The sequence below is a fragment of the Coturnix japonica genome, chromosome 6, assembly GCF_001577835.2.
Source record: "Coturnix japonica isolate 7356 chromosome 6, Coturnix japonica 2.1, whole genome shotgun sequence".
In the NCBI taxonomy this organism is placed as follows: Eukaryota; Metazoa; Chordata; class Aves; order Galliformes; family Phasianidae; genus Coturnix; species Coturnix japonica.
In genome coordinates, this window is record NC_029521.1 from 17420166 (window position 1) to 17446743 (window position 26578).

At 38.6% G+C, this 26578-nt stretch overlaps 1 protein-coding gene across 4 annotated transcripts in view; it reads right to left on the reverse strand.

Moving 5' to 3' along the window:
* The window catches only part of PLCE1 (phospholipase C epsilon 1), a 144735-nt gene that overhangs the window by 7445 nt on the left and 110712 nt on the right, over positions 1-26578 (reverse strand). For 3 of the 4 annotated variants that reach the window (XM_032445621.1, XM_032445620.1, XM_032445622.1), the window contains exons 8-29: positions 25023-25698; positions 24347-24529; positions 23322-23439; positions 22772-22931; positions 19615-19737; positions 19394-19530; positions 18194-18432; positions 17068-17129; positions 16797-16962; positions 15145-15252; positions 14536-14652; positions 14298-14456; positions 14021-14144; positions 11695-11736; positions 10794-10918; positions 9990-10107; positions 5576-5707; positions 4168-4458; positions 2961-3124; positions 1801-2062; positions 855-973; positions 375-503 (exon numbers count right to left, since the gene is read on the reverse strand). In XM_032445621.1, coding sequence (XP_032301512.1) covers positions 375-503; positions 855-973; positions 1801-2062; positions 2961-3124; positions 4168-4458; positions 5576-5707; positions 9990-10107; positions 10794-10918; positions 11695-11736; positions 14021-14144; positions 14298-14456; positions 14536-14652; positions 15145-15252; positions 16797-16962; positions 17068-17129; positions 18194-18432; positions 19394-19530; positions 19615-19737; positions 22772-22931; positions 23322-23439; positions 24347-24529; positions 25023-25698 — 3754 coding nt within the window. The remainder of the gene's footprint in view (positions 1-374; positions 504-854; positions 974-1800; positions 2063-2960; positions 3125-4167; positions 4459-5575; positions 5708-9989; positions 10108-10793; positions 10919-11694; positions 11737-14020; positions 14145-14297; positions 14457-14535; positions 14653-15144; positions 15253-16796; positions 16963-17067; positions 17130-18193; positions 18433-19393; positions 19531-19614; positions 19738-22771; positions 22932-23321; positions 23440-24346; positions 24530-25022; positions 25699-26578) is intronic. The other variant, XM_015867102.2, reaches the window with a different exon arrangement.

The window sequence follows — 26578 nt, forward strand, 5'->3', positions numbered from 1 at the left end:
CTCCTCACAAATATAGCCCTTTTAATCTCTATTCCTGTGCTGTTCAGGTCCAAGGAGCTGTACAGAGGTGCCTGTTCTAAGGCCAGCCCTCTGGCTGTCGGTCACAGACTTTTTCTCAGATGCCCGAATATTACAATACTAATAGGGAGTATGTTCTAAGGTTAAATATTCTTTCCAAGAAGAGAAGCCAAGATACGGTAAAAAAAATCACAGGTATTTCTGTATTTCCAGTGCAATTAATTCCACAATAATACATTTCTGAAGCAATTCCTTGCTGTATTGCTTCTGCATGCAAACAGTTCCTGGAGACAAACACCCAGAACGAGGTCAGTGCGGGTTGGTGGGGCAGAGCCTGCAGAGCCCTGGGCACTCACCTGATGGAGAAGCTGTGCAGATGTGGTCCCTCCGCTGATGTTAAAAACAGTGAAGGGCTCCGGGCCTGGAATCCCATGGATTGTCACTTTGTAAGGTACAGAGGCTTTCCTTTCGCCTGAACTAAACAACTGTTAAGAGAACAGGTTACTGAATGCTTTAGGTTGCATTGAAACATGCAGCGTAGACAAGCTGTAAGGAACTCAACCAAGCAAAGCAATGCAGCTAAGGCATGGCTTTTACACTGCAGAACAAGGAATTTTAAATAAATAAATAATAAAAGATTTATCCTCCCACAGTTCCAGTGGGATTGCCCTACTTACTTCCACTATCATTGCCCAGAAGAATTAGCCATTGGGGTACTTCTAAAACATGTGCAGGTTTAGGTGCAAAATCTTTGAACATCTGCTTATACAAGTCTCAAGACAGTAGCAGACATTAAGATAAAAACACATAGAATTCACAAAAAATAATTAACTTACTATAGATGCAGGCACAGTGTTTCCAGAGGGACTTTCTTCCATCCGTCGACTGTTTATGAACAAACTAGAGATTTCCAGTGCCTCATTGTGCAGGTTATGGAGCTGGACATGTCTATAGCCTGAAGAGAAAACAGCTTTTCCTAAGTATTTTACCACAGTGTGGGACAAAAGTCTCACAAAGTGAAAACTCAGATTTGCTGCGTTTTTAGCTAGTATTTGCTTCATCCATAGAATTTAAAGCACTGGAATAATAATGCATTGATGTCTGTACAACAGCTTAATACAAATGCTATGAACTCTGAATGGCAAATATAGCTACCCTTATGTTGCTGTAATATTTAATATATTCATACATGAAAAAGCTAATAAATATTAGCATATGAATGAAGCAAAGACACAGCCTCACAGGGAAATGTGTATATATTTGTGGCCACATCTCCTCCTATGCTGAGACTTGTCCTGTTGTACTACAGCGGCATGAAGTAAACTCAGAACTATGTATGTCTACCATTCTGCTGAAGACCTGTTGGCATCATGGAAACTCCCTCCCCAGGTGTCACAGCACTACTAGTGCTGCTTAGATTTTCGCTCGCCTTTGTTCACCTTTCTTTCACACCTCCTACGGGCAGTGCTAAAGATTCACCTCTGCCCCCATGATCACCAGTTAGAGCAGCTTCTTTGGCCAAGGGCAAGTAGTGGAGAGAAACCATTCTGGTCTTCCTAAGCAGCAATTCCTGAGCTGAGTCAAGCCCCTGGGGCAGCTGCCAGCTCCAAGGGAGCGTCAGACCAGCATCACACTGCTGGGGTAAGGCATGCTGCCTGGTATTTGTTCCCTGTCCCCTCCTGAAGAACGCAACCAGATGATTAAAAATATCCCTCCGGCAGGATTCAGTCCAGGAATCCAACAAACCATTTTGGCATAGGATGTTACTACAGACCATTTTACCTCTTTTCAGAGCTTTCAGTGGAATGATTCTCTGAGCTGTTATAGCTGAGCTGTTATTTTCAACAACTGCAAACCGAAGAAAGACCAGGTCTTCAAAATGAACCCGGAAAAGAAACTGCTCGTTCCACATTGGGTTGAGGGTGTTGCGATGAATGGGTTTGGTCCGGAAATGGCAGCTGTCCAGGGGCATCCCAAGCACATCGATTTCGATGCACGGACTTCCTGTGCTGTTGCTGGGGCACACGTTCTGTCCAGACACGATCTGAAGTCGAGGAATACAGAGGTGTGAATTAGCAGAGACATTCTTTTCTGCCACAGTTCTGAGCTAAACATTGTTTTCAATCACAGCCCTAAGCATGTTTTGCTAACCAGCAGACTTAATTTCAGTGCTTGCCCCCATACTTTTTTCCAGGGCTCAAACTTCAGCAAAGCTTAAACCCTACATGCCATTGCTACAGTATCTTTCCTCTGAAAAAAATACACTGCATATCATGAGTGCAACCACTCAAGGCATTTGAAAGTTAATCCAGAAGGAATGTCCCAGTAACACAGTCAATAGGGATCAAATTTTCTTCTCAGTTACTCTGGAGCGATGGCACTGACCTCTGCCTCACTTTGATGTGCACAACAGAAGCATTAGGTTTGCAGTCACCCTGCCTGAGGCCATTGGTTCTTACCAGCCTCCATTTTATGCAACATTTCTGGAAGGGAACACCAATTTTTGCCACCAATTCAAGAATAATACATCTGATTATATGACTTATTTGAAAATATATCTTTTTAATATTCAGTATGGTTTTTCTTAATGATTTTTTGTGTAGCTTCTCACATGTTCACAGACCTGAAACATCCAGGCCTGTATATAAGTACATGCAGTTGTGCGGTGGCAGCAAAAATGTTTTCAAGACTAGATTTTGACAAAGGTTGTAAAGAAAACAGAGAAAGTAACTACAGATACAAAGCAGTCAATAAAATGAAATGAAGACGACCATTTGCTGCTTCTCCCTCCAATTTCTTTTAGTTAAATTAACCTTCAGAAGTAGATACAGTAATTAAATGTTCACAGAAAAGCCTGACAGCAATGCTGGCTTAAGAATGCAGTTAAACATTGCCTATTTCAGTCTATCCAGCTGCGTGAAATTCCCTTTTAATGTACTTACTGTTAAAGAATATATAGCTGGCTCCTTATTATCAAGGTCTCTTTCCAATGGACAAAACTGCTGGTACATTGAACAATTCTTATCCCACAGAACAGGAGGTTTCAGAACATATCCACAGCCACCATTAGCCTCAAACATCGCTGCATTGAGTTGCAAGGGAAGATCTGTGAAAGTAAGGCAGCCAGCACTGAGACAGAGCAATGGTACAGTGAAAGAAAGAACAGCAAGACACTGACATGCTTTAAGAATCTGGTTTTGAGTTTTAGTTGTGTACAATTGTATGTGAAACAGTTGATTACAGTCTGAACCTCTGATCAACCACCTGAGGCAATCAATGAGTCAGTTGTGGGAGTACAGGTGAAGGTGATTCAGCTGTGCTACTGTGGGGTGGACCTTGGCTCCACCTCTCCCAGATCTCATGTAAGGGCTGACCATCACTAAGGTAGGATCTCTTTCTCCGGAGATCACTCCTTTGTGGAGTTTACTGCAAGCCTTCAACATTGGTGAGTGTTTTCCATTTGTCATAGATTATTATTCATATATATATATATATATATATATATATTATTCAATGATAATTGTTCATATGAAACATCTGTTTAACCTCTCTTTACCTATCAACTTTATAACTGTATGACTGTACAACAGTCAATTCAGGATTGGTTTTCAGAGAAAGCTGTAGTTTATGTACCTGATTTATCCAATACTTCATTATACAAAACTATAAGAATAGCTCATTCTCTTCTTTCTTAAGTCTTCAAATAACAGAAGGACCACATAAGCCTATTCTCTGAGAAGTATCTAGGTATCTGCTGTGAACTGCAGAATGAAAAAGCATTATCTGTTTAGCTTTGTAGGCAACCTGATGATCCCTAATTTGAAAAGGTGAGGGAACACAATAGAGAAGAGAAAAAAGAGTTCTGAGCAACAACTACCAACCAGCACTTCTAATAGAAACGCTTCACTATGTTTTTATACTTGAAATTACAGAAGATAACAGCTGCCTGAAGTTGTTGCTGGGCTGGGCGCATCTGTGGTACTGGAAGACAGACTTGCTTTCATTGGCCTAAAAGTTCCTAAACCCAAATTAGATTGCTGCTGTCAATCAGGTTAAGTGCTATTTCACAGTTTAAGGACTTGATTCACGTGTAAAATGCTTAAGAATTAGAATCACAGAATCATAGAATTGTGTGTCCCTGACTCATACCGTCTGTCTGGTAGTTAAGAGCCACGAGCTGCACACCATGAAGCCAGAAGATGAGCGGGTGGGGATTGGAGGAGTCAATGCGTGTGGCAGCGGGGTACGTCCGCAGGAGCTGGCAGGTGGTGTGCTGGATCAGCTTCTGTGAGTACCGCCGGCACAGCCGCTTGGCAGCATTCTCGTTCAGGGAGGAGATGTGGTAGCACTTGGGCGTCCTTATGATAGCACTGAGAGAAGCTGGAGAGTTATAAGGAGAGGAAGGGTCTTCCCACGTCGGTCGCATCACATCAAAAGGGCCTGGAAAGTAAACAGTACCCTCAAGTCATGGCTGCAGATCCAGAGACTCCAAGAATCCAGTGTTTGCTAGCAAATCGTGTGTGTGTGCCATAGTTATGTTAGCAAAAGACAACCCTGGAAACTAATACCATTCAGTATGAACATCTGCTTCCTTATAGAGTAAGAGCACTCCATGAGAAGAGACATAATGTTGAAGTACTGCAATGATTCCGTGATCAATACTAAGGGTACTAAGTCCAAACTCAAGGCTGTAGTGTTGGCATCTATAGGTTTTGCTCTCACATACTCACCCAGCTGTAGTGCCTTCTGGGATACACTATGTCATTCTTCTCATTCATACATTTTACATTAGAATGAGAGGCAAGATTGAAAGCCATCTGCTTAGCCTCTGAATGGGCAGTCTATGGAATGCCGTAAGAGTAAGGGGACAAATGCAGCAAAATACTTAAAAATTAGACACTAGAATTCTTCATTTCTAGATCACTGGCCTCTGGAAGGGAGCTAACTGTGTTTGCTGCAGCCAGGCCCTTGGGCTGGTAGAAAAGCAACATTATTTGAGTCATAAAATGAGTGCAAGAAAGGGTACAACTTTCTGTTGACAACACTGTACTTAAAGGCAGGGCATCTGGGCTCATCCCTGCTCCTGGGCCTTTTCTATACTTTCCTTTGTATTTCTTCCTGCCAAGTCTAAGTATTTTCAAGGTGTAACTCAGGAGATCGCACCATCACACATTAGGATATGGCTGTATTTTCACAATGAAGTCCTACAACAGATGCTAAAACTCCTTTTCAGGATCCGACACAATAGATCTGCATTCAATTTGAACTTAAAAACGTATTGATTTGTATCTTCTGGAATATCAACTTTAAGACATTTCACCTAATAAGTGTGTTGCTTTTGAATTGCTTATAAATTAAGGTCTTTATTTTTCTGTTCTCACATTCCACTACTATGCACTCAACACTTTTTATAACAGCGTTACTGTCATAGCTGCTGCTCTAACAAAGAAAACACTCCGAAGTTCAATATCTCACACATTGTTAAGTATTTTATCTTTAACAACTTGGTCTGGTACAGCCATTTCACGTGACTGCTGAAAGAAGATGCTAACTTTACCTTTTCCAGATGCTTTGGCAAGAGTAGCTGACTCCCCAGGGCTCAGTCTACCAGGATTGTTGCCAAAAATGGACTTCCTGCTTTTTCTTTCTTTTCCTCTGCTAGAGCCAGATGGGTTTAGAGTTGACAAGCCTGTTCCCATAAATGTAACATAAATGAGCCAAAAAACATGACCAAGAGGGCATGACATTTTCCATCATATTTCACATAATTTTTGAGCCACGAATACTCCTGTAATACAGTACACAGGGCCAGCTGTGTTTTTTTCTCCATCATTTAATTTTAACATCCTTAGATATATGCATGCCTTTACACATTATATAAGCATATAATATATGTGTTTATATACATAATGTTTATAGAACTTATATGAAGCAGCACAGACATACAGATATATCTCCGGAATACAACTTTTCTTCAGTTTACTTTTTGACTTGTGGAAGGTACTGACTGTGTCCCAAGTTACCAAGTGGTCCTATTTAATACTAAAAAATTCTTCAGTAATGGTTCCAATATATTCATCCTAAGAGAATTTCAAAGAAAATACCCTTTCTACAGAAGCGAAAAAGCCATCCAATATTGAATATTATAGGATTTGTCTAGGATATGGTACCTAAACAATTAAATAAGTACAAGATATTTAAAGATACGTTGTGATGGAAAACTCCCTAAGTGCTATTGTTTAAACAGTTTAACTTCAAGGTGTTTTCAAAATTATCTTCTGTTTAGAATTTGTATTTCAGTGATGAGAAATGTGGTAGGTGTGTGAAATCCATTAGGCATTTAATGGCCAGTGTGAAATAGAAGTGGAGCTGGAAAGCTCTATTATAGTCAATATTCAAGTATATGCATTCCAGCAAAATAATCATTAAAATCATAATTGAAATCCCAGCGAAGTAAACAGACTGCTCTCCCCTTAAGGTCATTTTCTTTCTGTTGACTTTGAGAGAGCTTACGGCAGACCAAAATTGAAATCTAAATCTAAATGTATGATGCTCATTCTGACACACACACAACAAGGAGGCGAGGAATGCTCTGAGAGATCCATGCTGTACTTGTACTATAAAATATAACAAAGCAAATACACTATTATTTGCTGAATGGTGACTCAGAAAACGACCCTCATGTTCTCCCATCAATTCACACCTGCCTAAAGACTGTCTGGCTATGTACTGATGTTTCATCTAAAAATACAAATCACGAAGAGAATGCATTGGTCTCTGTTCTGCCGAAGTCAAGTCCACAGCTGTATATTTTCAGGTCTCAATCTTTACAGCACGTCTACATGTAGTTCGTAAAATTATGCTGATAGTTTCAATGTAACTGCCTTGAGTTAGTAAAATTTAGTACGTGCATAAATGTTTTCAGTGCTGGAGACTTACTGTCTCTTTGGGCCAAAGCATACACATAAACAATAGAAGATGGTAGAAGCTGAGATCAAGGAATATGAAGTGACTAAAAGAACAAGGAGTTATGCACTATGTGCTTCCAGAATGATTTAATCCCAGTTTTCAATGGATCAAATGGATTTGGCAAGCAAGTTCCAGGTTTCAAAATCCTGTTGTGGAGACAGTCACCGAGGAAACAGACTAACCTCATAAATCACCAGAGACTGCAATGCAAAACACCAAGGTTAGCTGAACCACATGTGATGGCCACAGGGTAGACTGCAGCCAGGAGTTTTCATTTTAGTCTTTCCCATGGGCATGCCTTGCAAGTGATAGACCTTCTCCCAGAGGCAAGCTCCATATTTCACTCCAATTTAAACTGGGCTTCAAAATTTAGCATTGCCTATACATAGAATCATAAATTCAAAGTATAATGGAGGTTGGAAAGGACCAGGAAGTCACCTGGTCCAATTCTGTGGCCTAAGCAGGACCAGCTTACAGACCACCATTCTACCAGAAGGACAGCAGAAATGTTTCATAACTCCCCTCAACCACTATACCATATCCTTTAGATTACATAATTTAGTGCCAGGCTCTTTTTAGGCATTAGATTATTGCTATACCACTTTAAGAGTTTAAATCCAGAAGGCAGCAAACTCCCCTGTCTTTCCTATTCTAAACATGCTGGAATAACAGGTCAAACTGCAATTGTCACTGCCTCACTGTGTACTTCTCATCAGCAGCAGGTTTGCAGACCCTGAAAATAATTAACAGTAATTTTTTTGGGTGCTATTTTGTTTGTTACACTAACTTTAATTTCTATTAAACTTACTGATACCATACTGGAAGACAGCCTGGTACAGTGGAGCTGGTAACCAAATTTTATGATGGTTTGCTTAGGTGTCTTCCTGCTTGATGCACTTGGCTGTGCTGATCCTGTTTTTAGGTACTTAACTTTCACTACTCATTGTATGAGGATCCTCAGCACCAAGCCAAAAGGCCAAATGCAAATGAGTGGTAGTAGTGCTGTGCTCAGTATGCTTCACTGCCTTCATCTTTGGTAAAGATCACCTAAAAGAACAAACCTTCATTCTCATAGACGATGATACAGTGATATCCAACAGGCCAAAACTGAAGTATAAGGACTGCAAGGGTCAAATACCACTGACACAATAAGAGCAGTGGTGGGTACCTCCTTATGAGAGGCTTTATGAAAAATACATGTATTTTTTCTCTATGTGATGAATTCTATTACAACCAAAAAAACACTTTGGAAAATCTGTGTTACTCAGTAGGCAAGGCTACATGAAGAGAATGGTCCTTGTCTTCTTTTATGGTCACAAATCAATGACCGGCCTTCACAGACACGGACGATTGTGAACACAGAATAAAAGTACATGGTGATAGGAGAAACAAAGTGTTCACATTATTATTAGCCCCTGACACGATGACTGTGCCCTCACTATCTCCAAAAGTCTTACATTTTCTGAGCTGGGGAAGAAGACCAGTCAACGGAATTACATAATCGTGGAACTACCAGCCTTGCTGCCACTGACAGATAATATGGAGACAGAGCAACTGAACAGTGGCATGTACTGTATCTGTGACCTCCAGATGAGCAATCAGCTGCACAGTGGTCATGATGTCTATATGTGCTGCAGAGAAGACAGTATTTGTCTCAAAGTAGGGAAAATACATGAGTTTGTTGGAAAATTAATGTATACAGCTTTATATGTTCATCTGTGAATGGAACTTATTTTTCCCAGTTGTTCCCTTCACATGCCCCTTAAAGCGAGAAGAGGAAATCTCATATGGAAAGCATTTCTTTTCTAACTAACTGAACTTACATTAAATACCTAAAACGTTATAAAGATATCACAGATCACCATAACTTCTTTGAGTGTCAAAATGTTTGGAACAACTTAAATTACCTCTGCTTAATCTTAAATATCATTCTTTAAAAGAAAATATTTTATTTGAAAGGTCTCTCGTTGGGAGATTTCTCTAAAGAGTATCAAATTTGAATTTTTAGGAGTTATTATTGTTACACGTAACACCTACAATTCTCACAGTTATAAAAGATAATAAAGGAATGCCTCTCCATTTTTCAGCATGTTTATCTTGCCTATTTGACACTATTTTATGTTTGGCCAGCTTCTCTAATCTGATTATAGTTCTATTTGGATAAAGTCATGATTTGGCAGAATTGCTAACTTTTCCACAAAGAACCATTCCATTAAAGAGTAGATTTTTCATTCAAAACATTAAACATATCAATAAACAATAAAATCTCAATTTAAAAGAATTTATGTACAAAAAAGTATGAGCCAAAATGTATCAAACCTCATGTTTGATAGAATCTATGATCTATCAGGAACTCTTCAGTTCCTCTCTTTCCTCTTGCTCTACAAACCAAACCTTATTTTCTTAACCCTTTCCATAAGGAACATGTGAGTGTACATTCAGCTGTCCTCACCCACCCCTTGAAAGGGACATTTTGTTTTTCCTCCTGAATTGCCCAGGTGCTGTAAAAAGTAAGTGACTTTAGAAGGTTTGAGCTTTCAGCATTATCCCCACAAATGGCTCCCCCTCCTCCGCACTTAGGAAAGAAAAGAAAATGCAGGCTGCAGGTAAAAATGAAACATGCTAAATGGGATCACTTTAAGAAACGTTACAGGGTCTTCCCAGAAAGCTGCAAAATATTTTTCCTTCTGAATTTTGAGCTTCTCTACATAGAAATCCAGAGCTCTTATGTTAAAGTTTTGTTTCATCCCTCCTGAAATAAAGAAGCAGTTGGCTAAGTTGTGAGGACTGGGAAATTTCAATTTTGTAAGTGTTTTACTGAGGCAGTCAATATGTTTTCCCATGATGGATTCAGGTATAAGACTTTAATTAAATAGACTACCAAATCATCAAGAAAAAGGTCTTCAGCTTCTTAAATGTGAAGATGCTTGTACTGACCAATTCAAAACATCAACACAGTATCTCAAAGAAAGTTTAAGGTAATAAAACAGAAGTGTGCTTACCTGGGAACTTTACAGCTTGACAGTAAATGACAAGATCTGATAGCTCTGGGGCTATCTGTCGGCTTTCCTTCTTATTTTGTGGAAGATAGAATTCTTCCCCCAGTTCCATGTCGTAAACCTAAGTGACAATTCCAATAACATAACAAAATTACTGAATATGAAAGTACTCTAGAGTATCTTACATATGTCCTTAAAATAATTAACCTCATCCTTTCTGTGTGGTTTGCTGTCTTTGCCTAACATATCTCTAGCTTTTGTACCAGTATTTTTCTCTGAAACAGGGAGAGCATGCAAAGACATCCGTTAGAGTTGGTTCTACAAAGGTTTCCAAAAACATCTGTGTTCAGGAGAAACTACACAGCAGTGCGGTGCTTTGGGTGTCTGATGACTTAATGAAAAAGAATGTGGTTATTTGATATCATAAAACAATAAATTATCTTGATAAACAAAGATGCTGAAGACTGAGACAAAATTCTCAGTTCCATTCATGTCAATCAGTATCAGACACCCCAGTATCCCATGGGATTTAGCTACGATTACACCTTTCACAGGCAGCACCAACAGCTATAATTTTCAGCCAACCTGTACATCCAAGCACCTCTAAAGACTTTACTTGAACGGTATACAGAATGTTCCATTTTATTCACACATCTTCTCCAGTACATTTCCACACTTTGTACTATCTGTTTTCATTAAAGTACATTTGCCATCTGATGTCTCAGTTACCTAAGCAGTGCAAATCCTTTTGAAGCTGGTTATGTATCAAAGTGTGGCTGAGAAGAAAGGGGGAAAAAGCAGAACTACCTTTCCTTTATTATTGTAAGCAGCACAATCAGCCTTCTTTATTCTTTTGGCAGTCTCTTCGTTATATTCAAACTGCAGCTTATCACTTGATAATTTATTCTCAGGTCGGTCGTCAAGAATGTTATCTAAAAATCAATGGGATTTTAATAAATATAGAGCCAAAAAAAAATTTTAACTGGAAATTTAACATGAATTAACAGTGGTTGTGGATAATGCCGTGAATTTTATCTGAATAACCAGATGCCAGAATGATGCATTTACTGGTCAAAGCATTCTCTTTTATTTTAGTAGTAACTTTCTACTTGAAAATTGTAATGCTGAGCTTTGGTTAATAGATTGCACTTCTTTAAAGCCCATCCTTTTGTGCTCAGAAAATGCTCAAAACAAAATCATTTCACGGATTAATATCACTTCTTCAAGCTTGCCATGTGACAACAATGAACAGCCCTGAACAAGACAGAATTGCTCATGTCCAAACACAGTTAACTACACCAAACATGTATGTATCTTTGTACAGAAACTTTTGCCTTTTCTCTCCTTACATTCACCGTGCACAAATATTTTTTTACATTGATAGGAATTCCTCTTCAAAGCTGTGTGTTTCTCAGAGAATGCTACCCCTTCTAATTGGTCTTTCTGGATCAAAATATTGTAACCGTCACAAAAGGAATGGTTTTATTTATTCCTGATATCCCTGATGCTTTGACCATACTCCTTCTTTGCATAACCAGTGCCGCACATGCAGTCTTCTAACATTTCCTGACCAGTTAACAATGCTATATAAAAGAATCTGATTGTAGTTTTACTACAAGAAACCATATATTCACACGGTCATTTTTAACAGGCTGGTGATGCAGTGCTGATTTCATGCAGTTAAAATGCTCAACCAAACGGCCTTTACCTTCCTGGCTGTTAGGAGCAGGAGAAGCATTAAGGACATCTGCTACAGGGAAACGGAGTCAGAAAGGGAATAAGAGTAAAGGAAATTAAGATTTACAGCAGAGAAATGAAAATTAAGTGTCAGTTGTAAAACTATTAGCCTGACGCAAACCTAACATATCAGTGAGGAAAATTAAAACAAAAATCTTCTAGGAGGTTTATGGTTATTTAGATTAGTTTTGCCAATATAACAGCATAAGTAAAAATCCCAGAGAATAGTTGTAATAAGGCAGTAAACCATGCCTCAGATTCCTCCAAGTATTGTGAGCTGTGGCTAACTCTTGTTACCTTCAGATTTCTCAGATCTTCTCTTAACTAACACTGCTTACCCATCACTTACTGCAGTCTGCTAACAGTATCTTCCTGGCAAACATGCTAACAGCAACCTCATTTTTTTTCACAGCAATTTTATCTATGCTTTATCCACCCTGCTCCATAGAATGAGAATTACTGAAGATAACCAGCTAGACAAACTTTCTAGCAAAACACAACTGAAGGTAGCACCGCAACTAGCCTCATAAATGTTCTATTAGCATCAATAATACTGCTGCCCTGCAAGCAGAAACAGTCAGATCCAGCATTATTTTATTTTTTTTTAACTTTTTTAAAAAAAATCAGCACAGAAGGAATTAATGTAAATAAGAGACCAACCAGAAGAAGGTCCTGTGCTGCAGGGTGTGTGTGCTTAAGCCTCACACCTTCCCTGAACAAGACACATAGAACTTAAACATGTACCCTTTAGACTTAAGAGTTCAATAAGTGAATGGCTTTACATTTCAGCCAGGAGAATGTGCTCAGCTGTATCAGACCAATAGTCCATCCAGCACAGTAATCTGTCTGACAGTGGCAGCAGGAGATGCCGTATAAAGAGAGCACTTGGCATGGTCTGTTTCTCTTGAACCATCCCAACAACCACAACTGCTGAATATTTGGAATGTTGGGTCACAGGTCACACATTTCTAGCTATAACTTTTGATTAAAATCTTGTCCATGGTTTGTTCAATCCTTTTTTGGATCTGCTAATACTGTTCGTCTCCACAATTTCCTGTGGCAGCAAATTCCCACTGCTTACTACCAGCTGCATAAGAGTACTTTCCTTTACCTGTTTCAGACTGATTTACTTGCTGTATTGAGAACCTCCTAGACCTCCTAACAGTCCTTTACTCCACTTTATCCACCAATTAATCATTTAGCAAGCATTCTTCAAATCAGCCCTAAGCCCCCTTCTCCACCAACTGACCAATTTCAGGGTTTTTCACACTCCTGTAGAGCCACTGCCCATTCCATTTAGTTTCTGGGATACTTTGCTCTTTAACTTACTCCTTGAGATCTAGACGCAAGAACTAGATGCAAAACTCAAACTGTGGCACAAAAAGGTTTTACAAAACAGCAGAAGGATGCTTTGTTTTCAGATTACAATATTTTATAGGCTCTTCTGGCCTATAAATCCATATAGGCCACCTAGCTGAGGATTTCAGAATACTTATAACAACTCTTAACATCTCCCAAATGGTTACAGAGTGTAGAGCTTTGAATCACATAAGCAAGGTTTACTTTTTCTCCCATATATTTATTACCTTGCATTTATCAACACTGAAGTATATCTGTAAATTTTTGTCCCTTAATCAGCTTTGTGACCCATTTCTGGAGATATTTAACAAATCTGGAGCAGTTAACTAGACAAAGAGCTTGATATGACTTCCAGCTATTGCTGCTGTCTCATCTTTCAAATGCACTGTGACCATCATTAATGTATTCTCGGCAAATTATCAAAATAACAAAGAATGAAGAATATGAAAAATAACAGAATTGAACTAAAATAGATATTTCAGGGGTATAAGGAATTAGAAAAAAAACAATGGGGGGTTCTGGAGAATCTGCATCTTAGATGAAGATTCCTTAAGGTGCCATCTTAGATTAAGATCAGGCAGATGCAAGGACTAAGCCTGCTGTGAACCTTGAGCTTTCAAGTGTCTCAGCTCCTTAGAAAAGACAATATTAGTGAATGTAGATAAACTGTGAAGGCAATCCTTTTTGTCATAATTAACGATGAATATAAAAATAATCCGTAAAGACTAAAATTTAGCGTATGTTGCACAGTTAAAATATCAAATGGTTGAATTTAACACTCAAGTCCTCCACACCCCACTGAAATGTCAACGAGGACCTTTAGTACATCTTCCTCTATCAAATTCTCTTTATCGTTCCTGAACTAGAACAATATTTACATGTCTTGTTGATACAGTTCCCTTACAACAGCACTGTAAGAAAGAGAGAAATATTCTTACCATCAGAGAGAGATTCATAGTCATAGTCATATTCATCCTCTTCATCTTCTTCCTCTTCGTTGGTAGGTGTGGGGTTGCTAGCACCATTGCTAGCCTGTGCTTGCATATGCGCCAGCTGGTGAGCCTATCACAATAAAAACACTTATTAAATTACTAGAAGGTACTTTTAATAAGAGTTTTCTTCATTGATTGCATCTTATATGAAAATACATAACATAAACTAATTACTTCTAGCTATAGTTAAGTCTCACTGCTTGCTATTTAGGAAGGACTATACCTTCTGTTTCAATATATCCACTGGTGTTTGATGGGCTTTGAGCTTCTTGTTTTTAAGCAGGATTTTTCTTTTCAGTTGGTCAGGTGAAGGAAGCATGGGGTCGTCAGAAAAGTCACTCTCAAATAAAAACTTGGTTACCAGCTTATCTCCAAATACAGTCTGAAATATTGAGAATGAGATGTTATGCAAGGATCCCAAGACATGTCCTTAGAGTAATTTACTGCAATTTATGTCTCACCTTGAAAATTTCAGCCATCTTGCGCTGCTGAGGTAAGGAACAGTGGTTTTCTATGGATATGATAATTGGCATGTCGGAGGTGATAAATGCATTGCGATCAATTGCTTCAACTACCTCCTATGAGAAAGAAAGGTCGTTGAAAGAACATGAGTACTTGACAGCATTCAGTTAGCTTACTTTAGTTGAAAGGCATCTGTTTTCCCTTCTAAGAAGAAAGAATCCATACTTTGTTTCTATAACAAAGTACCTGCAGATCAGTCTAGCATCTCTTTATAACAGAACTGGTAACAGTTACTTAGATGTAAGCTGACGCATCAAAGAAAAACCCCACAAGATTTACCATACAACTGCTACAAATACAAGCTCAACAAGCATAATGCTTACAATTAAGGAGTTCATATCTGACATAGAACATCATATTCTGTAAGGATTTAGCCTATTCAGACTTGTATTTTCCTAGTAGGATATACATCCATCCATATATATATATATATATATATATACACACACACACATATATATATATATGTATATATATATATTTTTTTTCCTTGTCAGAGAAAAAGTACAGATTTGTTTGTTTGTTTCCATACATAATTACTAGCATACCTTAAAAGAGATCTTAGTAGTAAGAGTGTGCCCGTGGTAAATGATAGGCATCCCATCATCGCCATCCCAGCAGTCTAATTCAACACTTCTACAGCCTTGTAAGAGAACCTGCAATGCAATCAAACAGTGTGAGCATATAGAAGCCACAGCCTGATATCATCCAAGCAGAAGACATTGAAGAGCTAAATGAAAGCACAGTGGTTATGAAAAGGGGCTGGAATGAGCAGCCTTTGTAAACACAGCCCACAGAAGCTGCAGTCCCCTTCTAATGGCATTCCCTAGTGGGAAAATTAACAAACCATGTATGTTCTTAGAAGTGCTATAAAGCTTGGAAATTCACGGTATTTTACAGAACACATGGAATCTGATTACAGAAAATGGTTCTGAATATATACCTGTGTCCTGAGGGAGAAAAACATTTCTGCATTTCCACCTGCAAAAGCAGTTGGAAAATAACATGGCAATTTATTCCAGGTTGTTAACATGACAGCTTATGGGCTTAGCATTACTGCTTTTGCTTTGGGATATTCTGTTGTTGTTTTCGATAGGTTTTTAAATGGAAGATGGCCTCAAAATTATTTCTAGTGAAGAACCTCCACAAGGACAATCTCTATTACTATTAAATATTTTACTGAAAATGAAGATCCCCACAATCAAAATAATTTACAACAAATACACTCATGAACAAAGATTATTCAGAAAACTTGCTTCTGCTATTAAGAATGTTTTGGGCAGTTGTGTGTGTTGCTGGCATCATCACTTATGAGAGAGCCAGGCGTGCTGAGCCACAGCAGACTGCCCTGTCCTCTGGGATAACTGCCTGGGGACAGGCAGAGGCTTTCCTGCATCACGCTTAATTTAGAGCCAGCTGAGCTCTATCTCACTGCCAATATATTCCCAACAAAATAGTCACACTGCTCTGTGCAGTGATATTATGGGAACCTCCTTTGCAATCGCATTTTTCAACACCATATCGTTACTCGGGCTTTCCTAACACAGCTTCAGCCCTCTATCTAAATCTCCATGTACAGGGGCATGTGGGATACCAGATGAGCCCTTCCCAATCATGAATCACTAACATCTAGACCAACAAAAGCACCACTCACAGGAAATGTGTTGCCTTCTCTAGCAGTTGATAAATACACACACCACTATGTGGATATGCACACAAACACACACAGCGCTAAACACCCTAGGAAGAAATTGCTATTTTCCTGTTCACCAGGCATAAAGCCTAAAAAGCTCCAGAATATTCCTAGAAGTAACATTTTTAGATGTTATTGTTCCATTTCAAATTAGTCTTTGCAATGCAATGTACAATATTTGAACAGTGTTTCTGACATCTGAATGAACTAAAATATTAGATCAGTCTTTCCTGTGGGAAAGTCTAATTTTAGTAGGTTGGGTCAGACCGACTGGTGTCTAGATGCTATGAATCTCAAACTAAGCCCTTTTTTTTTTTTGCCTTAGAAAAGGCATTTGAGCACAACTCTGCTTATGGGCAGCTTTCCCACACATCATGTTTTCCAATGTTTTACAAGCAGGGTCTTAGAACATTTGGAGTTACAAAGCAAAAAGGTCATGTTCCTGCACTTGCTGGTTAAACAAACACGATAATGTTGAAAACTACATAATGATCTAACCCTGTTTACCTGGCTGTAGAGCTCCACTGAGGATTCCCCTTTGAGCTGATGCCCTGTAAGGTAGGTATTGTGGGAAGATTCGATGTAGTAATACGACAGTGGAAACTGCAAGTCCTCAGCATTCTCTTGTGACTCATCATTTTTGGAGGCAAAGTTGTCTTTATCCATCAAAAACCTCAAAGTGAGAAGATGTCAGAAAGTTACGTGCTGTGCTATTATTTTGTGAATGTCGTGCACGCATTAATGCACCCATGCCATATATATATAAATTAATAATTACCTTGCAAATCCTTCGAAAGAAAGTAGCCCCTGCTGGCACATATTGACACTGGGCTCAAACTTCTAAAGGAAGGAAGACATTTAAGACACATATCACAATGATTTTTAGAAACAGTGCTTTTTTATATTTTCACAGTGTAGACTGCACACTTCACTAACTAGTTACTGCATTTAAACCCAGTATTTTTGTTTCTAAAGGAGTTACGTGCCTGGAATACTCATGCTTGCTTTAAAAATCAGCAAAAAAGCAAATCAAACTATTAATTGCTGAATCATAGAATCATTTCAGTTGGAAGGGATATTGGAAGGTCACCTGATCCAAGCTCCCATTCAAAGCATGGTCAGTACGTAAGCTGAAATTAGAAAGGATCTATAACCATGTATCCTCTTCCTGTGTGTTCAAACACAGCACCACGTCAAATTGGAGGCTTTTGCTGTGCAACCGTAATATTTCCTTAGGATTTCTGTCTTTTGGGTTTTGCAAATCTGTTATATATTAATAGTTCAACTACTCAACTTCCAACCTCAGTGAACTACTAAGTGAGTGCTTGATTTTGGATTGTATTAATTACACATTTGGACGAAATCCAGATTTTTTAATGTAATTTTCCCATTTTCTATATAATGATCACTTTAGCCATTGTACTGAAGGGAATAAGATGTCTATATTTGCTTCTGCTGTGAGACAGTGAATTTAATTAAGCTCTGTTTCCTGTTTTGTTTTGTTTGCTTTTTAACAATAAAATAAAAATACATGGAGACAATGGTTGGTTTTTTAAATTCCAAGTTAGGGTTTATCAAAGGTGGTTTATCAAAGAAGAAAAGAATGCACAACCAAGAATGCTTTTCCCAAGTGTTATGTCCCTTCCCAGGTAAAGTGTATATTGCAAAATAAACCCACTACTATTTATTTGCATCATTTCCTTTCTTTTTATATGTATGGATACCTGCATAACTTTGTAGCCTGCAATAAAGGTAATATTAAACTTTAGAGATGTCAAATGGAAACACGAACTACAAAGTAAGATACCCTATGTCTTTACACAATGCTGTTGGGCACGTTTGCTGGGAAAACAGAAGTAACGATACTCCTATAAAAGAGATTACAAGATGTTTGTGTTACAGACCTGGATAATGCTGAGGATTTCATCATAGGTGCAGTGTTCTCCTTGGCAATTCACAAGGAAGTCATTCAGCTGCTGGATGCCCACACCAAATACTCCCAGTGATGTGCTTTCCACTCCAGTACCATTGGTTACAATGCTGGCAGCAGCAATAGCATCAGATATTTGCCTTTGGTTATCTGACAACTGCTGCCTACTCTTAATGAACAAACCAAGGTCTGAAACATTCCTAGTCAACAAATCTATTAAAAAAACAACAAATGAACAATAAACAAATATCAGATACATCATTATGTGTATTGGGTATATTGCACAGAATAGAATTTAAAATATTTAATTGTAAAAATACCTGAATATCTTATTCAACATTTTAGCCATAACATTGTGAATGTGAACAGAACCATCTCGTTTCTATTCACTCATAGGAGAATAAGTGTTAACTGTGTACATAAAGCAGTGGGAGAGAACTATTGTAAGCAATTAATTATTATACACAAAATCCTGGAATGTCCAACATGGATTCAGTCTCTCCCACTGTCACCCAGGACCCTCCTGCACCCTCTCACAATCATGCACAGCCTTGAAGCCTTTCTCTTGCTGTGTGCAATCCCACAGCCTGCCCACAGACCTTATCTCCTTGCAGTTCCACATGCTAGTGGTGCTGTACCCACAGGCTGCTTGGCAGAAATACTGCTTTCTTTAAATGCGAACAAAGCTCCAAACTTAGATTATGGCAACTGGGGAATGTAAAGAAGGACAAAGGTTTCCTTTCCCCTTGTCCCAGATAAAACAGATCTACTAGGAAACCAGACAGATAAGAAAAAACAACAAGATGAAACACAGGGCACAGCCTTTTTCTTTCTGATTCCTAGGTTTGCTCACTTTATTAACCCTATGGCAGATTCCAGAGCTCCTGCAACCAGGTACTTCCTGTGTTGGACCCAGGCTCTCAGTAAAAAGCTTTCTGCCTCTGCTATACCAGTTAGTTACAAATCTATCTGGTTAATGTAAAACAGGAGTACTTTTCTTCCTTTCTGAACAAAGAACATCCAGCTAACCAGGTGTTATTGGAGGTACAGCAGCTGTCCTGTGCTTAACTTGTAATCGATTGCCCTTCACGAGATTGATTTAGAGATTTTATCTTGAGGCCACTAACTGAAGCTGTTCAGTAGTCTACCAGTTGTGTTTTCTTCTTTAACAAACCTAAATCGGGTTGGAATCCAACACTGTTTTCATCAATCTTCAAATTAGTATAAAGTGGAGTAGGCTCTAACCCGGACCGATTGCAAGGCACAGCATAGACATCGAAAAGGTCTTTAAGGTCTTTGCGGCTACGGACACTGTAAAAGATAGGAGAAGTCTGATTTTCGCTCTCTCATAAACTTGGATGAAAGAGATCAGAACAGAATAACAATATGTTTCACCTGAAAGATTTGAAGAGCTCCACAAATTCCACGAAAGTCATGTTACTATCAGAAACCATGAAGTTCTGGAACCCCTTCATTCCTCCTTTAACACGGCCGTGCCAGCTACTGCTGCTCCATGCGCTAAATCACAAAGAAACTGCTGTAATTTGGTTACATAACACATATTGAAATATTATGCATTACTCCATTAACAGCAAATAAAGCTGAATGTTATAAGATTAACAACAACAATTATACTAGTTACTAGTGAAGCTTGAATTACAGTATGGACAAGTCCTTAGTGAATTTCAAGTACTAATTTGTAAGGGTATCAGCCAGATGGCTGAGTTTCAGAGCTGCCTCCGTGTCTGACCACACCTGCATGACTGGGGTCCACCAGCATCCTGCAAAGGGAGGCACTGACACAATCAGAACTGCCCAGTTCACAGCAGAACTCCAGAAGCTGCAGTATTTGTTTAAAAACACAAAACTAGGTGACCACATGTCAGCTTTTATTGCTCCACAATGTGCAAATCTACAAATCCATTTATCTAGGAATCCTGACATCAGGTTCAGTACAAACAGTTCCAACAGCTGTGATGGAAAAACAGGACCAGCTTGTTGTCCAGTGTCCCTAAAGACATTTTGCAGTCCCTGGAAATTAGTGCTACAAGCAGACTTCACATAAATACACTAGATCAGATTCCTCAGTTCACTCCTGGACTGGGATGGATGCATGCAACTGAAAACAGCATGTGATTTTAAGTATTAAAAAAAGACCATCTACTTTGGTTGATAATGTTCAATTTGTTTGACATCACTATGGCAAGTACTGACATATTGCATATAAATTTGGGGCTAAAATAATTCTTAACATTTTTATCAGACAAGAAAAATAAACCATGATGAGGAAAGACTCCTACAGACTGGAATGGCAGAGTACTGAAGGGGAAATCAGCAGCATATAAGAAAGCTCACCATTTGTCCAGAATTTATCCCTAAATATCATCTTCCACAGTAATTTCATATAAGATTATTAAAAAAACAAAACAAAACAAAAACCCAACCCAACCAAACAAGACAAGCCCATTACCACCAATCATCCAAACTGTGTCATTAGGAGTATATAGCTAATGAGAGCAAACTTCAACTTCTCTTCATAAATAAGACTTCCCTTCTTATTTTTCATGTTCTACAATCTGATTCCCAGTGGTATTAGCTCCCTTTCCCTTGTTTCCACCTTAGAGGCAGCACTACACTTCCAAAGGACTTCAGAATTTGCTGTATGCACATCTACTTCAAGAGAATGGCAGAAGACAGCTGCAGGCTCCCTGTGTGTGCAAATTATCTGCATATCTGGATTCTGTGAGGATTTATTTTCAATGTAAGCTGTTAGTTAGAAGGTAAGAAATATCAGTCCTGTTAAATATATCTGTAAAAATATATTTCTTTGTTCTCTACCTGCATGTATTATTATTTAAAATGTACAAAAATAGCCATTTCCGTCTCATGTGAAATCACTATCAATATTCTGGTTTTTTCCATTCAATTTTATTCAGAGCTTCACACGTAGCAGAGGAATGGACCTAAGTGATGGTTAGGGAAAGCTATTTTTAATACGTATGCTATACAGACAGAAAAAGAGAGAAAGAATAGGAAATGTTCCATGCTCTCCCCTTTGTAGCTCTGTACTCTACATTTAATCATGTTAGCAGCTAAGACTTCTGCACTGTAAAGGTTTCTGTGGAGCTTGGCAGAATCCTCTCCAAAATCACCTCCTGCAAGTTCTAGCAAAGAAGGTCCTCTCATGCTGGGGAGAGCTCTACCAGGAGACACCGTGGAGTTTCCAAACAACTGCCAGGGAAAACTCATCATAGCTCAGGGAGGCCCAGAGTGCTAAGTTATGCAGAAGCCCAGAACTGAGAGGATTTAAAGCAACATCAGCTGTCCTTCCCCTGGGAATGTGAGCTTTCAGCTGAGCCTTTTAATCGCATTTACAGAACAGCAACTCTTTTGTCATAAAGAGCATAAAGCAGATTTGCAAAACAGAGAAACATTCATCAGAGGCAGTAATGCAGTACTTCTTCAGGTTAAGATAAAAGAGAATTGCTCCAATTCTTAAAAAACAAACAAACAGAACAACAACCCAAAGCCCTATAAATGTTGCACAGAAATAAATCCAAGCCTGGAATGTTCATCTCACAGTTGTGTTTGACAGCGAAGAACAAGAAGTGAAGAACACAGGGAAGACTCAGAAAGTAATATTACATGGAGCAGCAACCAGACACAGACACCCACAGGTGGCTCTACTACTCACTTCTATCAGTAAACCTAACCAACCATTGAAACATAAAAAATTCCTATGAAATAAACAAAACAAACCGTTACACAAGATGTATCTCCACAAAATAATGTTCTGCCAGCAGCAGTAATCTCTTCCACTGTTTACCACAGCTTTCCTGGAAATCCCAGTATTCATACTTGCATCCATACTACAGCCTTCATCATGTTAAAAGATACTGGAAGGTCTCTGTTGTCACCAACTACCATCCACAACTAAAGTACATTATTCTTGCTATATTACTACTAGTACTACTACTACCATTATTACTATTAATATAATGTATACGTTACTGAAATATGTCACTGCACACTCACAGAATGACCATCTGCGCTGCGTAAGTGACAGAAAAATTATGGATGTTAAAGGAGAAGACGGAAGGTTATATGGAATGAAGAATTCAAAACTGTTCCTCCAATGGCCTGAGGAAGTACTGCAGTCCTCACCCGGAACATCAGCAAAGTTAATGCTCCCTCGGGTAGAAATGACTTGCTGGGTTTCTTTATACAGAAGATACCTGTAACTATGTTTTGGAGACAATCTGGAGAAAGAATTAAACTTGCTGAGTTTGGGATGCATTACAATTTTCTTCTGTAATTTACTTAGTAACTGCATCCTGGCTCGCAGACTGTCTACACTGCTGTCCATAGATTTATGGTATTTCAGCTTAAATGCCCTGTGTTGTGCTACAATGAGTTTCACATGTCTATCAAAAGATTAATAGCCTTTCTGGCACTAATTTTGTCAGACTTCATCAGTGGCAAGAAAAATGATCATAACTAAATAATAGTAACTTTTTTCTTTTTTAAATCAAAGCACTGATTTCATCTTTACCTCGACTGACTCTTGCTTGAAGACATCACAGGAGAAGACACTGGTCTGGCTGGTGAGGGTGTGGCAGCTCCTAAATGAGGAGGTCCAGATGCTGTCAGAGAGTGAGCTCTTCTTGATGGCAGGGTGTTAGATGGAGAAGCATTAATAATAATATTTTGATCTACGAAGGAAACAAAAGTTTGCAGCACTATTACAGCCTCTGTCCCAATAAAAATACTTTCATCCAAGAGCCCAATACCATAATTCATTAATTCTCAGTAAAGCGCTGCAGGGATTGCAGATTTTTCCCAAGACAGTCAAAAAGATACATTCTGAACAAGGTTCATACATGCTTTAGTCTGACTAGAAAGGCAGTGCTACCGAATATAATGAAAGAATCAGGAACCAAAAAAGAAAGAATCTAGTTCTAAAACTTCACAGCATTTGGAGTTTCAACTGTAGTAGTTTCCTACCATGAACATATACATATTCAACACTGTAAAACACATCTGTGTCAAGACTTTTTTGCAAAACCCTGAGAGACTCTTAAATACTGAAGCAAAGTATCTACCCGATTCTTCTTGTTCATCAATATCTTGAGGATCTGAACCACTTCTGTTTCGATATTCCTTGCAGCTTTTTGCCTTCCGAGTTGCCATTTCATCATCAGTGGCCTCTCCACTTTCACCCTAGAAAAGAAGTGAGCATCATAAACATTCCAAAACCAACGCTTTTTCATTCTTTGTCAGTGCAATCTGAAACAAAATCACGAGATAAATCAGCTATTCTTTATGAAATAACTTTTGTATGGCCAGTAACTCTGCTGCCAGTGAAACTATCCAAGCAGAAAAGAGATAGCTTAAACATGATGAAGGATACATAATGACTGGGGGAACATCAGAGGTTACCTCAGTTTGACATCACACAGAGGATGACAAAGATTGCACCCCTCTATATTGGTGAAGCTAGTTTTACACTATTCCACTGAGATACAGGACATTTAAGGAGGATGGATCTTGTCATCTGCATCTCCTCCACCTGCCCAGTAGACCACGTGGACAGCACTGAGCTGCTAGTCCCCGCATTTTTCCCTTTCCTAGCTACCGCTGAAAGTACTTGAGTGAAGAAAAAGAAAAGACATTGTTCCTGTCAGCCATCTTACCCCATGCTAATGTGAAGCAGATTTGTGGTGGTATATTCAGCAACATGAAAACAAAAAGAAGCAAAGAAACTGACTAAAGCCTCCAGACATCACCCTTTCTAGTAGTAGTAGTAAGGGTCCTAATCACCCTTACTACTTTTGTTCTTAAGAATATTTTACCTCTACACTGAAGTAGCACCTAAAGTTCTTACTCAGATTCTGTCCCTTTCTGCAAACACTCATGTGTCCTTAGAAATGAAATTTAAACATAAAGAAAAAAAAAAACAAACCTCACCAAATTAATGGAAAACAACAAGCAAAAACATACCAGACCTGCAGTAAACTGTTTTAAAGTTTTTGTCTAACTTTATTCTTGTTCAGAGTATAGCTAGCTACACAGCAAATGTAGGAAGGAAACAAGTCAGCCAGATAAGTAAAAAAAAATACATGAATACCCTCATGAGTACTTTCTTCTTTTTCTTAGCTGCACTTATTCCCAGAGTGTTGTTTCTCTGCACACTAGGTTTCTCAGTGCTTTTGGTCAGAGTTCCTGTGCTTGTGTTCCTTGTGCTCCATCGTCTGCCTCCAAACAGTTCAACAGCCTGAGCCAATGTTGGGCCTTCAAACCTTCCATCCTCCTGCAAAAATTCTCAGCATTAACGAAACAAGGAGAATAACTGCCAAAGAACAGACACATTTCCTTAAGGTATACTAAAGATATCTCTTAGAAACCAGTGAAAGGCAAAATATCAAGAGTATGCAATATTTAATTACTGCATGAATGCAATAGGACTATTTTCTTCACCATCTCATACTTTTGGCCCCAGATCTCAGCACTCATTTCTGGGGAACCATTTTCATGTACAGTCATTGCTTTCTCTTTAAGAAAATATTTATTCCCAAATATATGAAGAACTTAACAATAAAAAAGGTTTAAGTTAAACTTATCTAAAATATGCACAAGTTGACATTATGTGGATAATCAGATCATTTTCACTCAAACCACGTTATTAAGTTGGAGGGCTGGTGTTCACAGTTAACTTCAGTTTACTTATAACAGAAACTACTTGCATGACAATACATGGATGACATTTTTGAACTTCTCTCATACAAAATCACAGCATCTTTTACCTGGTAGAGGCTGACATACTGTTTCCGTAGCCATTGTAATCTTTGATCAGGGAATCTCCTCATTTTTCTTACAGCCTTAGTCAATTCCAGCAGTCCATCGTAGAGCATTCTGGCAGTATATTTTGGAGCAACAAAGTGCAGCAACTTATTATCAGTAGTCTGAAGTCCATAAAGTAGTGTTATACCATTTTCTTCAAGGGACATATTACAAAGTTTATTTTGAACACACACAGTGTGCATATCAATGCCAGAGTGTCCCATGTACACAGCCTTGGCTGAAAACAAATCCAGAAAACCTTCCACCAGTCCATTTAGTCCAGTATTGCCAAGGAACTGGTATTTACCAAGCTCAGCAGCATTACCCAGCACACTCAGCTTTGCTTTTGCATTTGCTGGGCAAACTGTTGTGGGTTTTGTCCAAGTCAAAGTACTATTGTCAGGCTGAAGCTGAAGAAAGCAACGTGCTGAAAGATGAGTCTCCTGGTCATAATGGATGACAGTTGCCCCTTGCAGCATGAACTGGTGAACATCAGCTCTGATGGACAACACATACCAGGGAATGAGTTCTATGCCATGGCAGAAAGCCTTTTGTTGCTCTTCTGTTGAACTTGTGTCCCAGTCCTTCAACTGCTCAAATATATCACTTTCAGAATCTGAAAGATCTCCAATTATAAACCTGTATGTGAACAAAGATTTAGTTTGGGACATAGTTTAATTTAGTTTAATGCACCCATTTTCTACCTAGTGAAACACACGATTAATGTGCTGACTTATGCTATGACTCCTTTTTTTCCTGCTGCAGTTTAAATGAAAAATACGGTATCACAATTTAAGTTATGGCAATTTAGAGTTAACAGATTAATTGCTACAATTAATTACAACTCCCGCAGCAATATGATTCTGTTTTCTTTGAATTTTTTTCAAGGATTATATTCATTATCATAGAATCAATCATAGAATAGCTTGGGCTGGAAGGGACCTTATAAACAACTTCATTTTGGATCTTGAAGTTATATGATTCCAGTTTCTAAACCCACAGCACAATATCAATCCAATGGAAATACCAAGTATTGTATGAGGAAGCTGGGAACAATATCTAGGGGATGGAAGACGGGACTTTCAATCCCTCTTCTACTATTTTTATGTTCAGACTTGTTTCTGGTTAACAGTTGTAAAATAGGGCTTAAAATACATGCATTTCTCATAAGAATGCAGCAAGAATGTTATCAGCTACTTCCTGCCAGCTCAGCAGAACACAATTCACACTAGGACTTCCTGGAAGTCAGGTCACCATCTCACTGAGTTAAAACCTACATGGAACCTTCAGGTCTTCCTCAAAATTTCTTCTCCCTGGAGTAGTAATTCCTTTTATTTTTCCCTTATTCCAGACATCAATTCTATGGGCGACGGTGAGAAGACAGACTAATGATGGCAGAATAATTATATCAGCCTTAATTGCAACTGCACCTCCTTAAGAAAACTGCCTTAAAATAAAGGTCATGCCATATACTTGAGCCGGTATAAACTGGTGTTAAAATTGATGAGTCTTGCCACAC